Below are 14,460 nucleotides of genomic sequence, written 5' to 3'. Positions count from 1 at the left end.
ACGAGTAAACTCATATGAAAACATTGTAAATATTTTTCTTGAATTTTATCTGGAATTCAATTTCAAAGACATGCCTTCACAATATCTTTTTTCCTTTCTAACTATGTGTATCTTATAAGATTTTTTAAAGACTATAGGTACCAGTCTACAGAACGATAGAGACACTGATGGGGCACAGTAATGTGGAAAACATACTCTTTGCAATAGAGCTCTTTCAACCGTAGTAAGAAAGTGCAAGTTTATGTAGTTCTTCTCCCAAATATTTGTAGCACTTTCTCACTTTATTCAACTTGAAACACGCTGGCACATAATGGCGGTATTTTTTATTTTCACTATTTGATCAAAGATGTGGACTTTTAATAATTTTTGATTTAGATAACAGTAACTTTTATGGGACTTTTTGCATTGTAATTGAACTGTACCCATTACGCAAGAAGCTTAAACGTGGTAAACCTCTAAAAATACAAATGCACAAGTGCAAACATCACTTTACCGAAACTTCGTAAGGTAATCTCTGGTGACGTGTTTGCAAACAACTGTACAACTGGTTCAAGTTTTCATTGAATATTTTTGAAACGAATTGCAGAAAAAAATAATTTTCGTTGCGTAAGAAAATTGTATGCTGATTTAACATACTCGCTATCAGTCATTACGAACTATGAAGCTAATACTGAACAATTCTGAAACATTACATGTTTATTTTATGGTCGAAGCCTGGAATTCAAATGCCAATTTCTATCAGCGAATCAAAAACGAAAAAGGAAACGAATATCAGTACGAGAATAACTTCCCTAACATAAGACGTTGACATACATCGATCATATGACGGCAGTAGTTTTTTTCTTCATGCACAGATTCAGTGTATATATCTCGCTTCTGCTGATATATACATATATATATATATATATATATATATATATATATATATATATATATATATATATATATATATATATATATATATATATATATACAGTGTAAATACTTATGCTCTAGTGAGTCTACCTGCTGGCAGGCTAAACATTACATGGACTATTTGGAAAAAGTACAAACATCTATTACACGGGATTACACAATCGAAAGGTTCCCATTGATATTCTCTCAGTTTTATTCCTTTTTTACAATGATAAAAGTTTATGCAGATCCTATGACACTCTATTAAGTTCTCAAACCATTTCAGAGGTTTATCATTTGCATGATTGGAGTGTCTTTGTATAAGAATAGAATAGAATATGAATATAATGCCCTACATATAAATTTAGGAATGTGTATTTTTTGAATTGTCGAGATGAATAATCATCCTCTACAGAATGCACATAGTAGATATATTTTAATTTAACCCACCAACCAACAACTAAATGGCCAACAATTTTTTACCGGCGTTAAATGCACAAATGGCGTAGGAATTATGATCATTTATCTTTAGTTGGCTTATCAGTCAATTGAACTCGAGCATTCGGCGAAGAAGAGAAAGGTCATGGAAGCAGCATCTTAAACATACGTGTGCAGGCTTCATCTCTTCTAAATAAAACTTCAGGGTCTGTAGAGCAGTAATTTGTAATACTTTCGTAATTTGTAATACTACAGTAAATTGTAATAAAATTTTGCGGTAATTTGTAATACTGCAGTAAATTGTAATAAACTTTGGAGTAATTTGTAATAATTGAACTAGCGCAATTTGTAATAAAATTTGGAGTAATTTGTAATAACAATCACTGAAGTGATTTGTAATAAAACTTGGAGTAAATTGTAATTAGGCTTTTTTTGATAAACCAATCTCTAATTTGAATGATGGTACTAGTCAGTGAGCAGACGCTGATTAAATATCCTTTTTATTTCGACCAAACATGTTTTCTTTTAATCATGTTTTAGCAAAGTTTTAACATGTAAAAGGAATAGATGGGTATGCAGGTAACCCCGCAGGTAACAGATGGCCTTCTATCTATCTAGCAATCGTAGGGGGCGCCCTGCTATCCTTCCCTTAGAAGTGAGTCATCAACAAGCACTGTTCAAGCGTTAAAACTTAAATTGACACCATTCTGAAGCAATGACAATCGCATGATCAACTACTTCAATTACATTCGTAAGTAACTTACTGGGGGACAGCCTACCTAAACCTAACCAAGATTCAGATTGACTACATCATTAGGGTTTGGTCAATAACCTAACGGTATTATTTCTTCAAATATACTGAGCAAGAGATGAACTTTTGAATACTTATATGCGGGGCTATATCACACTAAAGTTTCGTCCGAATGAATCAAGGAGTTTATTGGTTATATTGTATACCTAGCGCGATAGTAGCCAAATTTCACGACAAACGGCAAAAGTTTGGCTCCTTCCCAGGCTTACAACTCTAGCATTTCTTTAAGAGTGATAATGATTGGAAGACTTTCCAAAGTTCTGCAAGGTATCGAAATTTTGTTCAAAATCATTGGAAATGGTAAAGTTATAGGATATTTTCCACTGGAAACATTGCCAAATTACACCTATGTCGCCGATACAAGAAAGAGTATGGGTTTAGGTTCGATTCAAGTACATATTTTCTAAATTTTGCGTTTTTACATTTTCAAATTCCAGAAACAATACTTGCCTGTAAAACTAATATTAATGACCAATTACTAAAAGTTCAAAAGCTCTAAAGTATATTCAATTGAAAGCAGTACTAGAGAACGTAGGTCTTTGGATTTTCTTCCCAACATCTTCATTAAACCAGACTATGCGTTTCAATAACGTCAGACACCAAACAAAAGTCTTGGAATATAACATGCATACGTACGTACGCGTGCATGTATGCATGCATGCATGCATGCATGCATATATACATGCATACATGCATGCATGCATGTATATAATGCTCACCTCAAAGTATCAGATTTAATTTTCAAGCAATGTCTACGCTATACTTACTCTTTAATGCAAAATATACCAAAGAACTTGATCATTTAAACAACACTCTTTACTGAACATTAACAGAGGGTCATGAAACTCGAGAATGTCACGGACACGGATACAAAAAAGTTTTATTACAGTTTACTTCAAATTTTATTACAAATCGCTTCAGTGATTGTTATTACAAATTACTCCAAATTTTATGACAAATTGCGCTAGTTTAATTATTATAAATTACTCCAAAGTTTATTACAATTTACTGCAGTATTACATACTACCGCAAAATTTTATTACAATTTACTGCAGTATTACAAATGACGAAAGTATTACAAATTACTGCTCTAAAGGGTCATATCTGAATTCGGTCTTTGTGAGCCTCCATTTTGTTTGATTCCGAGCAACCTCATCGCTAAAATGCCCGACACCTTGCGAGGAGTCTTGCGTGAGATCCCAACATTTCCAATGAAGTACATTAGGATATTCTGAGTGCATATGTAGGTGTAATAAGTGGCGGAGAAAACAGGTAGCGAGTCAAGCCTACAAGAAAAATGGTTTCCCAATAATAACTACGACGGACAAATAGCCCCCATGTAGTAGACTGATTTACACTTCGGCAACTGATTGTTGATTGGTCGATATATATATTATTTATTCAGTATTATAGGCCACTGGCTTTTAAAAAAAAAATATTGTTGGGCTAGTAAAGGAAAAAAACCAAAACAAAAAACAAAAACAAAAACAAACAAAACGAAACACCATTATTTGTCAGTAAAGTGTGAACACTGTAAGTTGACATCTTAAACTTTCTGAGAGCCATTTAAAAACTGATCCATCAAAAAAATTCTTGTTGCCGACACATACAAATTTCAACCTGATATTTTACCACTATCAGAGGAATTTTTTGTCTTTACCTTACTTCTTACGCCTAATTGATGGTTTCCCTATGTACGATGCCTAGCATGGAAACAAAAGGCCCTGGCTTCCTCATTTTCATAAAATGACAAATAGAATATAAACGTATCGTTTCAAGTTATTAACAGGTTTGAAATTGTCGAACCGTTGACGTCTGCAACATCATCAGTGCTAACATCGCGGGCACTTTTCGTCATTCACTACTAGCTACGTTTTGTCTGCTTATTTCTTACACTACATGCATTGAGCCAATACTCTGACGTAATGTAACACAATTATTACGGTGATTGTGTTTATGTTTAATTTTCCCATTTGTGATAAAAGTTCAAACTAAGTACCTAGAATGACAGTTCAAACCAAAGTCTGACTTTGGCTAAGAGTAATGAATGCAGACTTGATACTTAGTTTTTACTAGTCTGTGGATAGTATGTCATATCTTTGCATTGAAATCTTATTTTGAGAAACCGTTGTTGTCTCATCTTCGATTGTCACAGTATCTCTCAGACACATCATCAGACCAACTCCTTGAACTTTTCGGATTCCACATATTGACAGAGGCACAGTCCTTGTCGTGTGTGGCGCTGTCCTCTGACAGGGTTGCGTAGCTTCTGTTGATTGACTTTTCGGACGTAGTCACCACAAATCTCAGCAATGGTCTTTCGCGCTGTTTCCTGGAAAACAGAACAAACTAAATGATAAACCAACAACCCAATACGGCGTATTTTGCTAAAAATCACTTTTTTGCAAATATCCATTCAATTCTTTTTAATTTGTTAACTCAAGATTAAAATATTGGTTGGATTCACCTTTTAGCTTGTCAAGCAGTCGTAAGTTGCGCGATAAAGAAGTGTTAATTTATGCAAATGCATGCAAATCTCCCGATTTCCTGGCTTCTTTTCCTCCCAATTTCAAAATTTCCATAGAATTTTAATAGCTTCACTCTGGCTGGGTCAAACTTTCTGACATTTTCACATTATGTTCTTCAAATGCTATTTAAAAGAAGTGATATTTTGTTTGGCAATAAAGTTTTTACATTTTGAATAAGAGGCATTTTAATTTTGCTTATCATGATTTTAATCACCTTTTTTTGAGTGTCAGTCTTTCAACCTTGCCATTTTAGAAGTAGGATAGATATTGCAAAATAAAATAGTTGTTTTTGCTACATATACTCTTCTTTCAAGTGACATATTACATTTCAGAAAAAAGCGTCATGTTTTTTACTTAAATTAATTTTTATCATTAATACCAAAATTTAGGCTTTTTACCCAAAATATACACCTCCTTCGTACTTCGAGTAAAGTACTGCCACCATACTCAACTTTAGAGTCTCTGCTTCTTGAAAATATACAATATGAGGGGGTTTCCTTGTCATCTTTGATGAGAAATATTGCTTTAAAAAACTGTGTTGGCAACATGCAGCTCCACCTTAATCACATGCAGTGGTAATCCGAATATTTCAGTCGAGGCAAAAATAGGCAAAACGTAGACATTGCTCATTCAAATTCGCCGTGCGACTATGTCGCCATTATCAATCCATCAATCGACCAGTCTTCAGTTCACGGGCTTGTCAACGTGATCGCTTTGTACAAGATTAGGGACGGCCATATTGTTGAAGGAGATTGTCATGTGCAATTCGTTGTGAGTAACCTGCCATCACCAAGTATATGTATCATTGTGGGATGTAATCTTGTAAAGTTTCAATTCTAATATTAACTATATTGTTTCATTTTGTGCGATGTAATTACGTCACGTCTGGCCAGTTTAAATACATGTGTCTTTCTGTGTGCTTTTTATTGTACAGTATACCTCCAGACTTCCTCACAAATAGTTTGGCAAAGCATACTCCTAGGCTAACTTTTGACTTTTTGTTTTTTTGGCACTTTCAATGCGCCAGTTCTCATTGCAATGAACTCCAGGTGCCAACTTCATTTTAATTTTCCCCCATTGTATTGGTGGACAGGTAGCGGACGCCTCTTTTGTGTGGGTTTACCAACAGCGGAGAGGTTTTGTCTCAAAGATTGCTGATAACCAGTCATCTTGACACTTCTTATGTGTAAAAGAGTATACAGATAACTGGAATGCTTCATTAAATTTAGAGACTTGCCTAGCAAACTGTCCAATATTGAAAGAAAGCAACATAGTTCAAACAATAGGCACGAGACAAAAAGTAGTATACACACCTACACAGACAAACAGACACACACAGACACACACAGAGAAACTTTTTCTTACTTTAGTTCCTGATTCTAAATCAGTGGTATCAAGCAAAGGGGTGATTTGTGAATCACTGGTATCATACTTATTGGCGGTGCTGTCTTCAATTGAAGTGTCACCGGTCTTCGAAAACTGAAATGCAAGTTGCTATATGTTTAGCAATGTATGATTTAGTGCTCGGGTAGGAAAGTCGGAAAAAATAAAGGTGGGTGTGTACCGACTGCGCTAACCATTGTGAAGTGATAGTCTCAGTACACTCCTCGGTTTTGAGTTTATGATACTACACTTATGAATATTATTCATACTTTCTTGCGATAAAAAGGCTGTATAATACAATTTCTCGAAAGCTCGGCATGACTATGGAAGAACCATCTTACGCACAAACTCGATAAAAACATACCTTTCCTTTCGTTTGCTTCGCCCTTAAGTATCTCTCCAGGGTATCCTATATTTGTAAAAGGGAAAATTCGGAGGTTTACAAAGGCTGAAAAAAGTAGCTTTCACTTAGAGCGTTCGTTGCTGATTTCACTTTGTTACGTCATTAGCTCATAAACCGTATTCTTCATCGAAAACGAGAGAAATGTGAGACCGAGCTATTTGCCCGTACTTACCAAGCACTTTGAGGATTTGAAGTAAACCACATGAAGCTGGCCAAAAGTTAAGAAAAGCGTAACATCGAAATTGCACATTATTTTATGTTGCAATGATTCTTCAATCAGATATTGCTTAGCGCAAATGTCATGCATAATTTTAACTTTTACTTAAATTCTAATGGATGTGTTTTTTTAAACTTTCTGTTATGTTTTGTCAAATGAATCAATTTGGTGGTTTCCTACTAAGTGATCTAAGTGAACAGTGGTTTGTGTATATACATGTGCTTCGATGACTTCCAAACTTTTTGTCTTTGTTACCGCAGACGTGATCCTCTCAGCTGTGTTTTTATTGATACCGGAAATTAAGTCATCACGTCATGTCTATCTGATAGGTGTAATTTTTTGACCAGGCTGTCAGTATGTTTTCATGTCGGGATAACGGAAATTACGTCATGATGTCCTGTCTGTTCTAACGAGTATAACTTTTTGACCAGGCTATCAGTATGTTTGCTTTTAGGGCACTAAAACTGACTTCCTAAGCAGAGCAAAAGATTGACTGGTACCACCTGTTGTTACCATCCAAAATAATATAATGTAACATTAAATAATATGTCTTTTTCTGGTCAAGCTATAAAAGCAATTCCGTCACCTTTATTTGTGATGGCCAATAAATGACTTTCACTCGCATTGCAACTAGAAAACAAATATGCCGCCAATATCGTACATTCTTACTGACGTCCCATTAGTAGAAATGGCCCACAAGCCTCTTTTAGCATAGAGGAAAGAATGAAATTTATGATAACCAAATATCAATTATCAAATATCAACCCAACAATACATTCTCAATGAAGACAATGGCAAAGGATACCCTTTTCTCCGAACAACGACTAGCTCTCATGTATCCCACGATGATATCGTAACTGAGAAGGTCGTAGTTCACAGCTCTTTCAGCCTTGTGTCCCATCCTTCTCACCTGTAACGAACGTATTCGGGGTAAAATAATGATTTCGAAGTCACAATCATCGGTAATGGTACGTGAGACACTAAACTTTGGTCATGCTATTATCATTATCAGGGTCACTGAATCGCTGATGACCAAATAAATATTTATATTAAAGTGTGGGAAATGTCATGTATGCACAAAAGTTGGAAACAGCCCTGTGTATTCTGCAGTAAGGCTAAGGCAATAACCAAAGTAGTGAAAATATATTTCGTTACATGTAAAACGTGAAGGAGCTTCAACTTTTGATGTACGTGTCTGTTTGTAAAATAAAATTTCTTCTACTACACCTCCAGTCATGACAAAATGCATATTGTTTTCGAAACACCGGACATCACTTCTTGGCCTTTTGGCCAGAGGTCCATATATCTTTCTTTCATGAATTTGACTTTGTTGTGTGTACCAGTGCCTTACTGTCTGTTCTGTTCTGTTTTGTGTCTATGTTTATAACAATTGACCATGTATTACGAATTTTGACCTGGTGTGTTGGATTATGGATGAGTATGGTCGTGATTATTCTAATGTAAAATGCCATTGTTGACAACTGAATGTATAGTGCGGACTAGAATTCCTTTGCCAACAACAAAGTTGGATATTGTACACAGTCTGTTCTGTTGGCATCCAAGTTTAATACTTTGTTCTTTAACATGCTATGGAGTGACGAAGAAGGAGAAAAATGCATTTGTTTTATAGAAATTATTAACGGCTAGGGGCCTGCAACTATTGTGCCTCAAAGCAGAATGCACCTCGAGGACAGATATTCGGACTCTCAAAACTTATACAATACTCTTTTAGCCGACATCTTGCGGGGGCTTATTTTGAAGCTAATGGAGTCAATAAGGCTTTTTACTGGCTTTCTTTTGTGAAAATCGGGAATTTTATTTTCTCCAAAAGAGATAACACAGGGATGACGGCCATTTTGAATTTGAAATATCGGTAAATATTACGTAACTTGTTTCTCTAGTACCAAATTGGCAAGTCGACGTCCAATTTTATTCTTGATTTTGAAAGAGAATGGTTGAAAGTTTGCTTGAGGAAATTCGAACGAAAGTATAATTCTTTCATTTTCGACGCGCAAACTACCTTTTAAAAGAGAAAATTCGAAGTTGACGTTCAGTCGCTATATGATATGGCATCGGCGACAGCTGATACTATGGATTAAAGTACTTTGTTATTGAACGAGTAAAATTCGACTGAATAAGAAGATAGGAAGTGGTGCACAACACATACAGTACTCAGAATCTGTTTTCACATTTGGCACTATGCAGTTATCAGTTTTCCTCGTGTTGTGTGTATCTTCAGTTCAATGATTACTTTTCTACTTTGACAATTGCCTAGTATATGACAGAAGAGTAGGGGAGTTGGTTTCATGAGCCTGCTGATGGAAAGACAAAAACAAAAGTGGCAAAAAGGTGGCAGTTGGAACTTTTGAAGTTTAAGATGCCGGTAGGGAGACCTTTTTTTCAAATTAGGGGGATGGGGGCGCTGTGTGTTCAATATATATGAACACAGAACATTTACCTCTAAAACACCCCTAGTTGATCTTTTTTCAAAATCAAATGGTTGGTGCCTCTGTGCAACTCACGGTTTCATGTATATTGTATTTACGTACGTGCATGTTCGTCCATCTGTCTGTATATATGTACTCACTATTTATAGGTGGTGAATGGATTCATACATACATGTAATGAAGCAATGCAATAGTAATTCGTCATCTTGTATGTCGGTGACCCCAAAATGAATTATTTTATACTGATTAAAACAGGCCTTACCACGAAAAAAGATGCGATCAGCATGATCTCAATGACAATTACAAGACAATAAACCACGAAACTTGTAGGGTCGCTTTCAAAGCCGGTAGCCCAGGGAAGGAGGCCGTCAGATATTAGGATACCCAAGTACAACACCGTCTGACAGAGGATATACAACATTATCACCACAATTGCGATGATACGCAATATCACCAGAGTCAGGGATTGAAAACAGCAATAACAACAGCGGTATAGAGTAGTTTCACGAAGGATCTCAAAAGCACCATCGATGTCTTCTTTGGTGACCTGCAATGGTAAGCAACCAGTTGTCCTTCAAATCTTTGCTTCTGCTTGACAGCATTGGAAATTTCAACGCTTATATCAGAATTCACTTTTTATCTTAAAGGCTTGTGCAGGCTGAACGTTTGTGTAGAAAAAAACAACAGCTTGCTGAAGTGTAAAATGACGTAAGGGAGAAATTCGACTTTTTAACGTCGATGTCTATTCCTAAAAGCTCAATATTCGGTCCACTGTATCCTGATATTTAACCGACAATAGGCATAATGAACGGTATGAAAAATAAACCCCCAGTGATAAAATTGGCACCACCAACATATCTGAAACTTTATGATTAGAATATTCATCGCGAAAATTTGTGAAGTTACCCTTATTCCTCTTGAAGACATCGTGTTGTAGACGTCTGAAGAATCCAGGTTAGACGAGAATCGGGCAATAGTCTTGCCATTAAATTTGTCTGAAATAAAACAGCCTTTGTCAGATACCTTCATGGGTGACGTTAACTGTTTCACATATTTAATGTCTTGAAATATGACGATGTCATGTTTGATGAGTCAGATACAGCAAAAAAACAACAACAACAAAAAACAAACCAAACTTTCTCTCATATTCAATTCAAAAATTTACAGAACATGCGCAGCACTGACCATCTGAAACTGGTAGTATGCACTACTTAGATTAAAAACCCACTAAAGTACTGCATAACTCCTAGGGCCAAACTAACAATATTTTTGTTTGCTGTAACCCGACCTACCCCAGAATCCGCCGACCCTAGATATTTTTCGCATTATCAAAAACTTTCGAGTAACTCTTTTAATTGTGCCGTATTCTATGGGTCTCTGCCAACAAAAATAAAAATAAAAAAATTCCCCCGACCTACTTACCCAAAGTTTTGGATGCATGTTACAGAAAACACACATTTTTTTAAAAATTTTGGCCAAAATATCAAACACAAACTCGATTGAAACATGTCACAATGATTTTTAACACAATATATTTTTATACTTTGATTAAAAATATGAAACGACCTCTAAAATGTATGTATGCATATATCATTGTCGATTGAATAAGTCTGACATGAAGACATTTCAGACAGCCTGTGATAGCCTGTGACTCATGAACGGAGAAAGCAAAAGCAAAACAAATCAAACGATATGAAATCAGAACGTACCGGCTTCGTGACCGAATGAGAACAGTTCTGAAAGAGTTTCATTTTCGGTGTTATCTGAAATGGAAAACAGTGCCAGAGCATGATGTTACGCTAATTGACCAGATAAGTTGTGGTGTTAAGGTACTTGACCAGAGGCACGTCCGAAGAACGATCTTTGTAAATGTTATTGCTAACTATGCAAATCATCAAAATAATGTTAGGTGAAAGCGTAAAAAAGTTTAACTAGCATATATATTGTAATACAAATATGTGTTATATATATATATATATATATATATATATATATATATATATATATATATATATATATATATGAGAGAGAGAGAGAGAGAGAGAGAGAGAGAGAGAGAGAGAGAGAGAGAGAGAGAGAGAGAGAGAGAGAGCCACACACCTGTTTTCAGTATTTCGAGAAATTTCTCCCAGAACTGTGGGTCTTGAACTTCAAGATATGTCAAATGGGATATGAAATCGGGAATGATACAATCATGAAGCAAGACTGGAATTACAACTTTCTGTTCTCTGAAAAGATGCTCTCTGAGAACAATCTGCATTTCATATCCACACCATGGACTTCGCAGAAAGTCAGGAGATAACACAAGAACAGTCTTACGGCTCATTTTTATGCAGTTCATGATGTTGCTTGTGATGGCTTTGCCACCGATGAAATCCTTTGAGTCGTAACTGCACTCTATGCCACACTCTCTTTCCAATCTCTCTGCTGTTTGAATCACCCAGTCTTTGTCCTTGCTGCTGTAGGAAAAGAAAACGTCACACTCGGTAGATGTGACGTCAGGGTCGGCGGCGGCTTTGTCTGTAACGTGCCAAACTTGCTTCTGCATACCAGAAGTTCCCGCTTGACTGATAGATTTGCTCGAAAATTTAGAATCATTGCAGGAGTCTCCGCTGTTAGAAAATGTTGTTGCTTGCTGTGGGTAATCTGCCATTGCATCTCCATCTGCCTTACCTATAACGCGAGATTTATCAGAGTCAATTAAAAAAGAGATAAAAAAGTAAAAGTGCAACATTTGTTGACTTTTGTTCGGAAAAAGAAAACCTGAATTATTTTGTTTAAGAATGTGCTCTCGGAAATTACCTAAATTTGTTATACGTCGATCGAGACGTCTTTACAAGGCATTGAAAACATAATTATGTGACCAGTTTCTCAACTACCTCTGACATGGATGCACTGGTACTGGGGTTGTTAGGACGGAAGAGCGGGTATATTTCAGGGTCTGCACAAACTGAGCATGTCAATACTGTGGTCAAATCCTGAAAGAGCTAGAGACAGTATCTGCAATTTTTGGAAGTGAGTACATGGTGTTTCAATATATGTTGTAATGAGTAGAACAAGAAACTCAGGCGTATACACTGAACAAAAAGGCACGCCGAAAATAAACCACTGTCCGTGCATTGTTATCTTTATACTTCACGTCATTTTTTTTTATTTTTCCCTCTATCCGTGGCTTGATGTATTTTTCAACTGCCCCCCCCCGACATCAAATGGTCCACCCCTAACATCGGTTGGATTCCATGCTTTACGTTACTTGAGTGAAGGCCTGCTCACCAGCTATTAAACTTCCTCTTTTTCTATACATATACCACGCGGCGGCCGCTATGTATCGAAGCACACGTAACTGTGGCAATACGCTCGTTGAAAGTGAAAGCTTTGAAATTTTGCTAACATTGTGAATGAAAGGAAACTTTAACGTATAATATTCATAATAAGTCGACTTTCACGGGAAGAAAGTTGGGAAAATTTTAGTTCCTTTTCAATTTTTTTTGAAAAAAATGGAGCCGATACAAGATAAAGAATAGCCAATATTGTAAGGCTTTGAGAATGGAGTATATGTCCCCGTATAACGTGCACTGCAACAACTCAACGTTGAATGATAAAAGCTACATTTCGTACCTCTGTCGACATCCAAATGTTGTGTCTTGCCTCGTCTTTGTGTGTTGGCAGTCTCATCGACGGGCATTTCTGCTGTCGCCATTACGGTATTTCAACTAGGGTACGCGATGGATACATAGAGAGATATAAACGATACAGGGAAAGCGTTTAAAATGAGGGTCGTCCCCGCATTACGTTGCAGTATATTTACTGCAGAGACAACGTTCTAAAGAAAAGGATCGGAAATTCCACGTATAAGTTAATGTGAGTATGCGCAGTGACTCTTTGTGACCATCGTTGAACTGCAAATATGCAACTGGCCTAATCTGATTAAAATCGGGCCTTCGGTAGAGATGGCCACGTTTCCACTTTTTGGTGTTCTTTGCTGTTAACGTTATTGGCAGCTGGTAAATTTTGAGCAGGATGGATACCTCTTCTGGCGCAGTATAAGTAGCTCGCTCTGCTGACCTCTTTTTTTTTTTTTTTTTTTTTTGAAAAAGATAAATTTATTTCAACATAGTCACAAATAAAACAAATCTACATAACAGTGAATGCATTAAAATTACAATGCGTCTTGTCTGAAAAAACAAATAATTAGCTGTTTGATAACAAAGATCATCATATGAATGCATTCAGGATGCATTCTTCTCCTTCCAGTCTTACAAGGCTTGAAAACTTTGTGATAAAATCCTCAGTTTTGTTCATCATCTTATAAATGAAATACAATGTATTCATCCATGAGGAGAGATAACATTTCAATTGCATGACATAGGATTGAAGGGAAACTTTAATCCCATCAAGAGTAACCGAATTTCGAATATTCCAAACTGTATATTTTACAAAGGAAGTAATACAGTAAATAATGTCAGATGTTGCATTATTATCATTTTCGATTCCTGCAATTGCTAATCTTTTGATATTGATGTTATTATCAAAGTTGTGGTTTCTGACAAAGAAAGAAATACATTTCTGCCAGATTTCTTTAACATATTTACACTCAAATAAGATGTGTTCCAGTGTTTCTTCTTGGCCACAAATATGGCATTTCCCATCACTTAAATTGAAAGTTTTGGCCAAGCTTCCTGTGACTAGGCCTCGATGGAAAATCTTCCAATTTAAATCATTTACTGAATTGCTGACAATTTCTGTTGAATTAAGACGGCTGAATAGAGTAGCTTTGTAGCTGTCAGTAAGACTTAGATTCTCAGCCCATTTTTGACCAATCTGACCTCTGACTGCATGCCATTTCTTATCAACTAATTTCCAATAAAGTGACTTGGTTTTGACCTCACTTTTTGTCAGACCATAATTCTCTAAGTCTAAAATATCATAGTTTTCTTCATTTTGGATGTTTGAAGAGATGGTTTGTTTCCAGGAATCTGGAATAGCATTGAGGAGTGTTTCATACTCTGTTTTGATTTCCTCTTGTACCTGTCTATTTGTACCTCCTCTAATTTTTGCAATTATTTCCCATTGTTGAAGCCAGTCATTTCTGTCATCATTCCAGATGTCCCTAAGCCTTAAAATTCCACTCTTTGACCATTTGTCATAAAAGAGGACACTTCCTTCATTCTAAATATACCACAGAACTTCTCTAAGAAGATTCTGTTTTGATGTTGGCAGATTCACTCTTGTAAGTCTAAGTGACTTCCAGGTATTTAACATATCCCCATACACCATTGGGGTTCGTTTGTTGTTGACTTTGAAATTGAGATGGAGGTAGTGATAATCACTATTAAGTT

At 36.1% G+C, this 14,460-nt stretch overlaps 1 protein-coding gene across 2 annotated transcripts; it reads right to left on the bottom strand.

Moving 5' to 3' along the window:
* Positions 1-4,066: 4,066 nt before the first annotated feature.
* Positions 4,067-12,992, bottom strand: LOC139140497 (uncharacterized). 2 transcript variants are annotated; one of them, XM_070709802.1, is made up of 10 exons: positions 12,770-12,992; positions 11,222-11,794; positions 10,831-10,884; positions 10,028-10,116; positions 9,384-9,668; positions 7,480-7,584; positions 6,630-6,665; positions 6,419-6,463; positions 6,037-6,150; positions 4,067-4,475 (listed from the first exon to the last, which is right to left on the bottom strand). In XM_070709802.1, exons 1-10 carry the CDS (start codon positions 12,819-12,821, stop codon positions 4,317-4,319), a joined length of 1,512 nt encoding a protein of 503 aa, XP_070565903.1. In that variant the 5' UTR covers positions 12,822-12,992; the 3' UTR covers positions 4,067-4,316. The 2 variants fall into 2 exon arrangements, with proteins under 2 accessions (XP_070565903.1, XP_070565902.1); XM_070709801.1 differs by having other exon boundaries at positions 12,740-12,946.
* Positions 12,993-14,460: the final 1,468 nt, after the last annotated feature.

The sequence above is a fragment of the Ptychodera flava genome, chromosome 9 (assembly GCF_041260155.1).
Source record: "Ptychodera flava strain L36383 chromosome 9, AS_Pfla_20210202, whole genome shotgun sequence".
NCBI lineage: Eukaryota > Metazoa > Hemichordata > Enteropneusta > Ptychoderidae > Ptychodera > Ptychodera flava.
The sequence above is the reverse complement of the archived record's forward strand: the minus strand, read 5'-3'. Positions and strand labels throughout refer to the sequence as shown.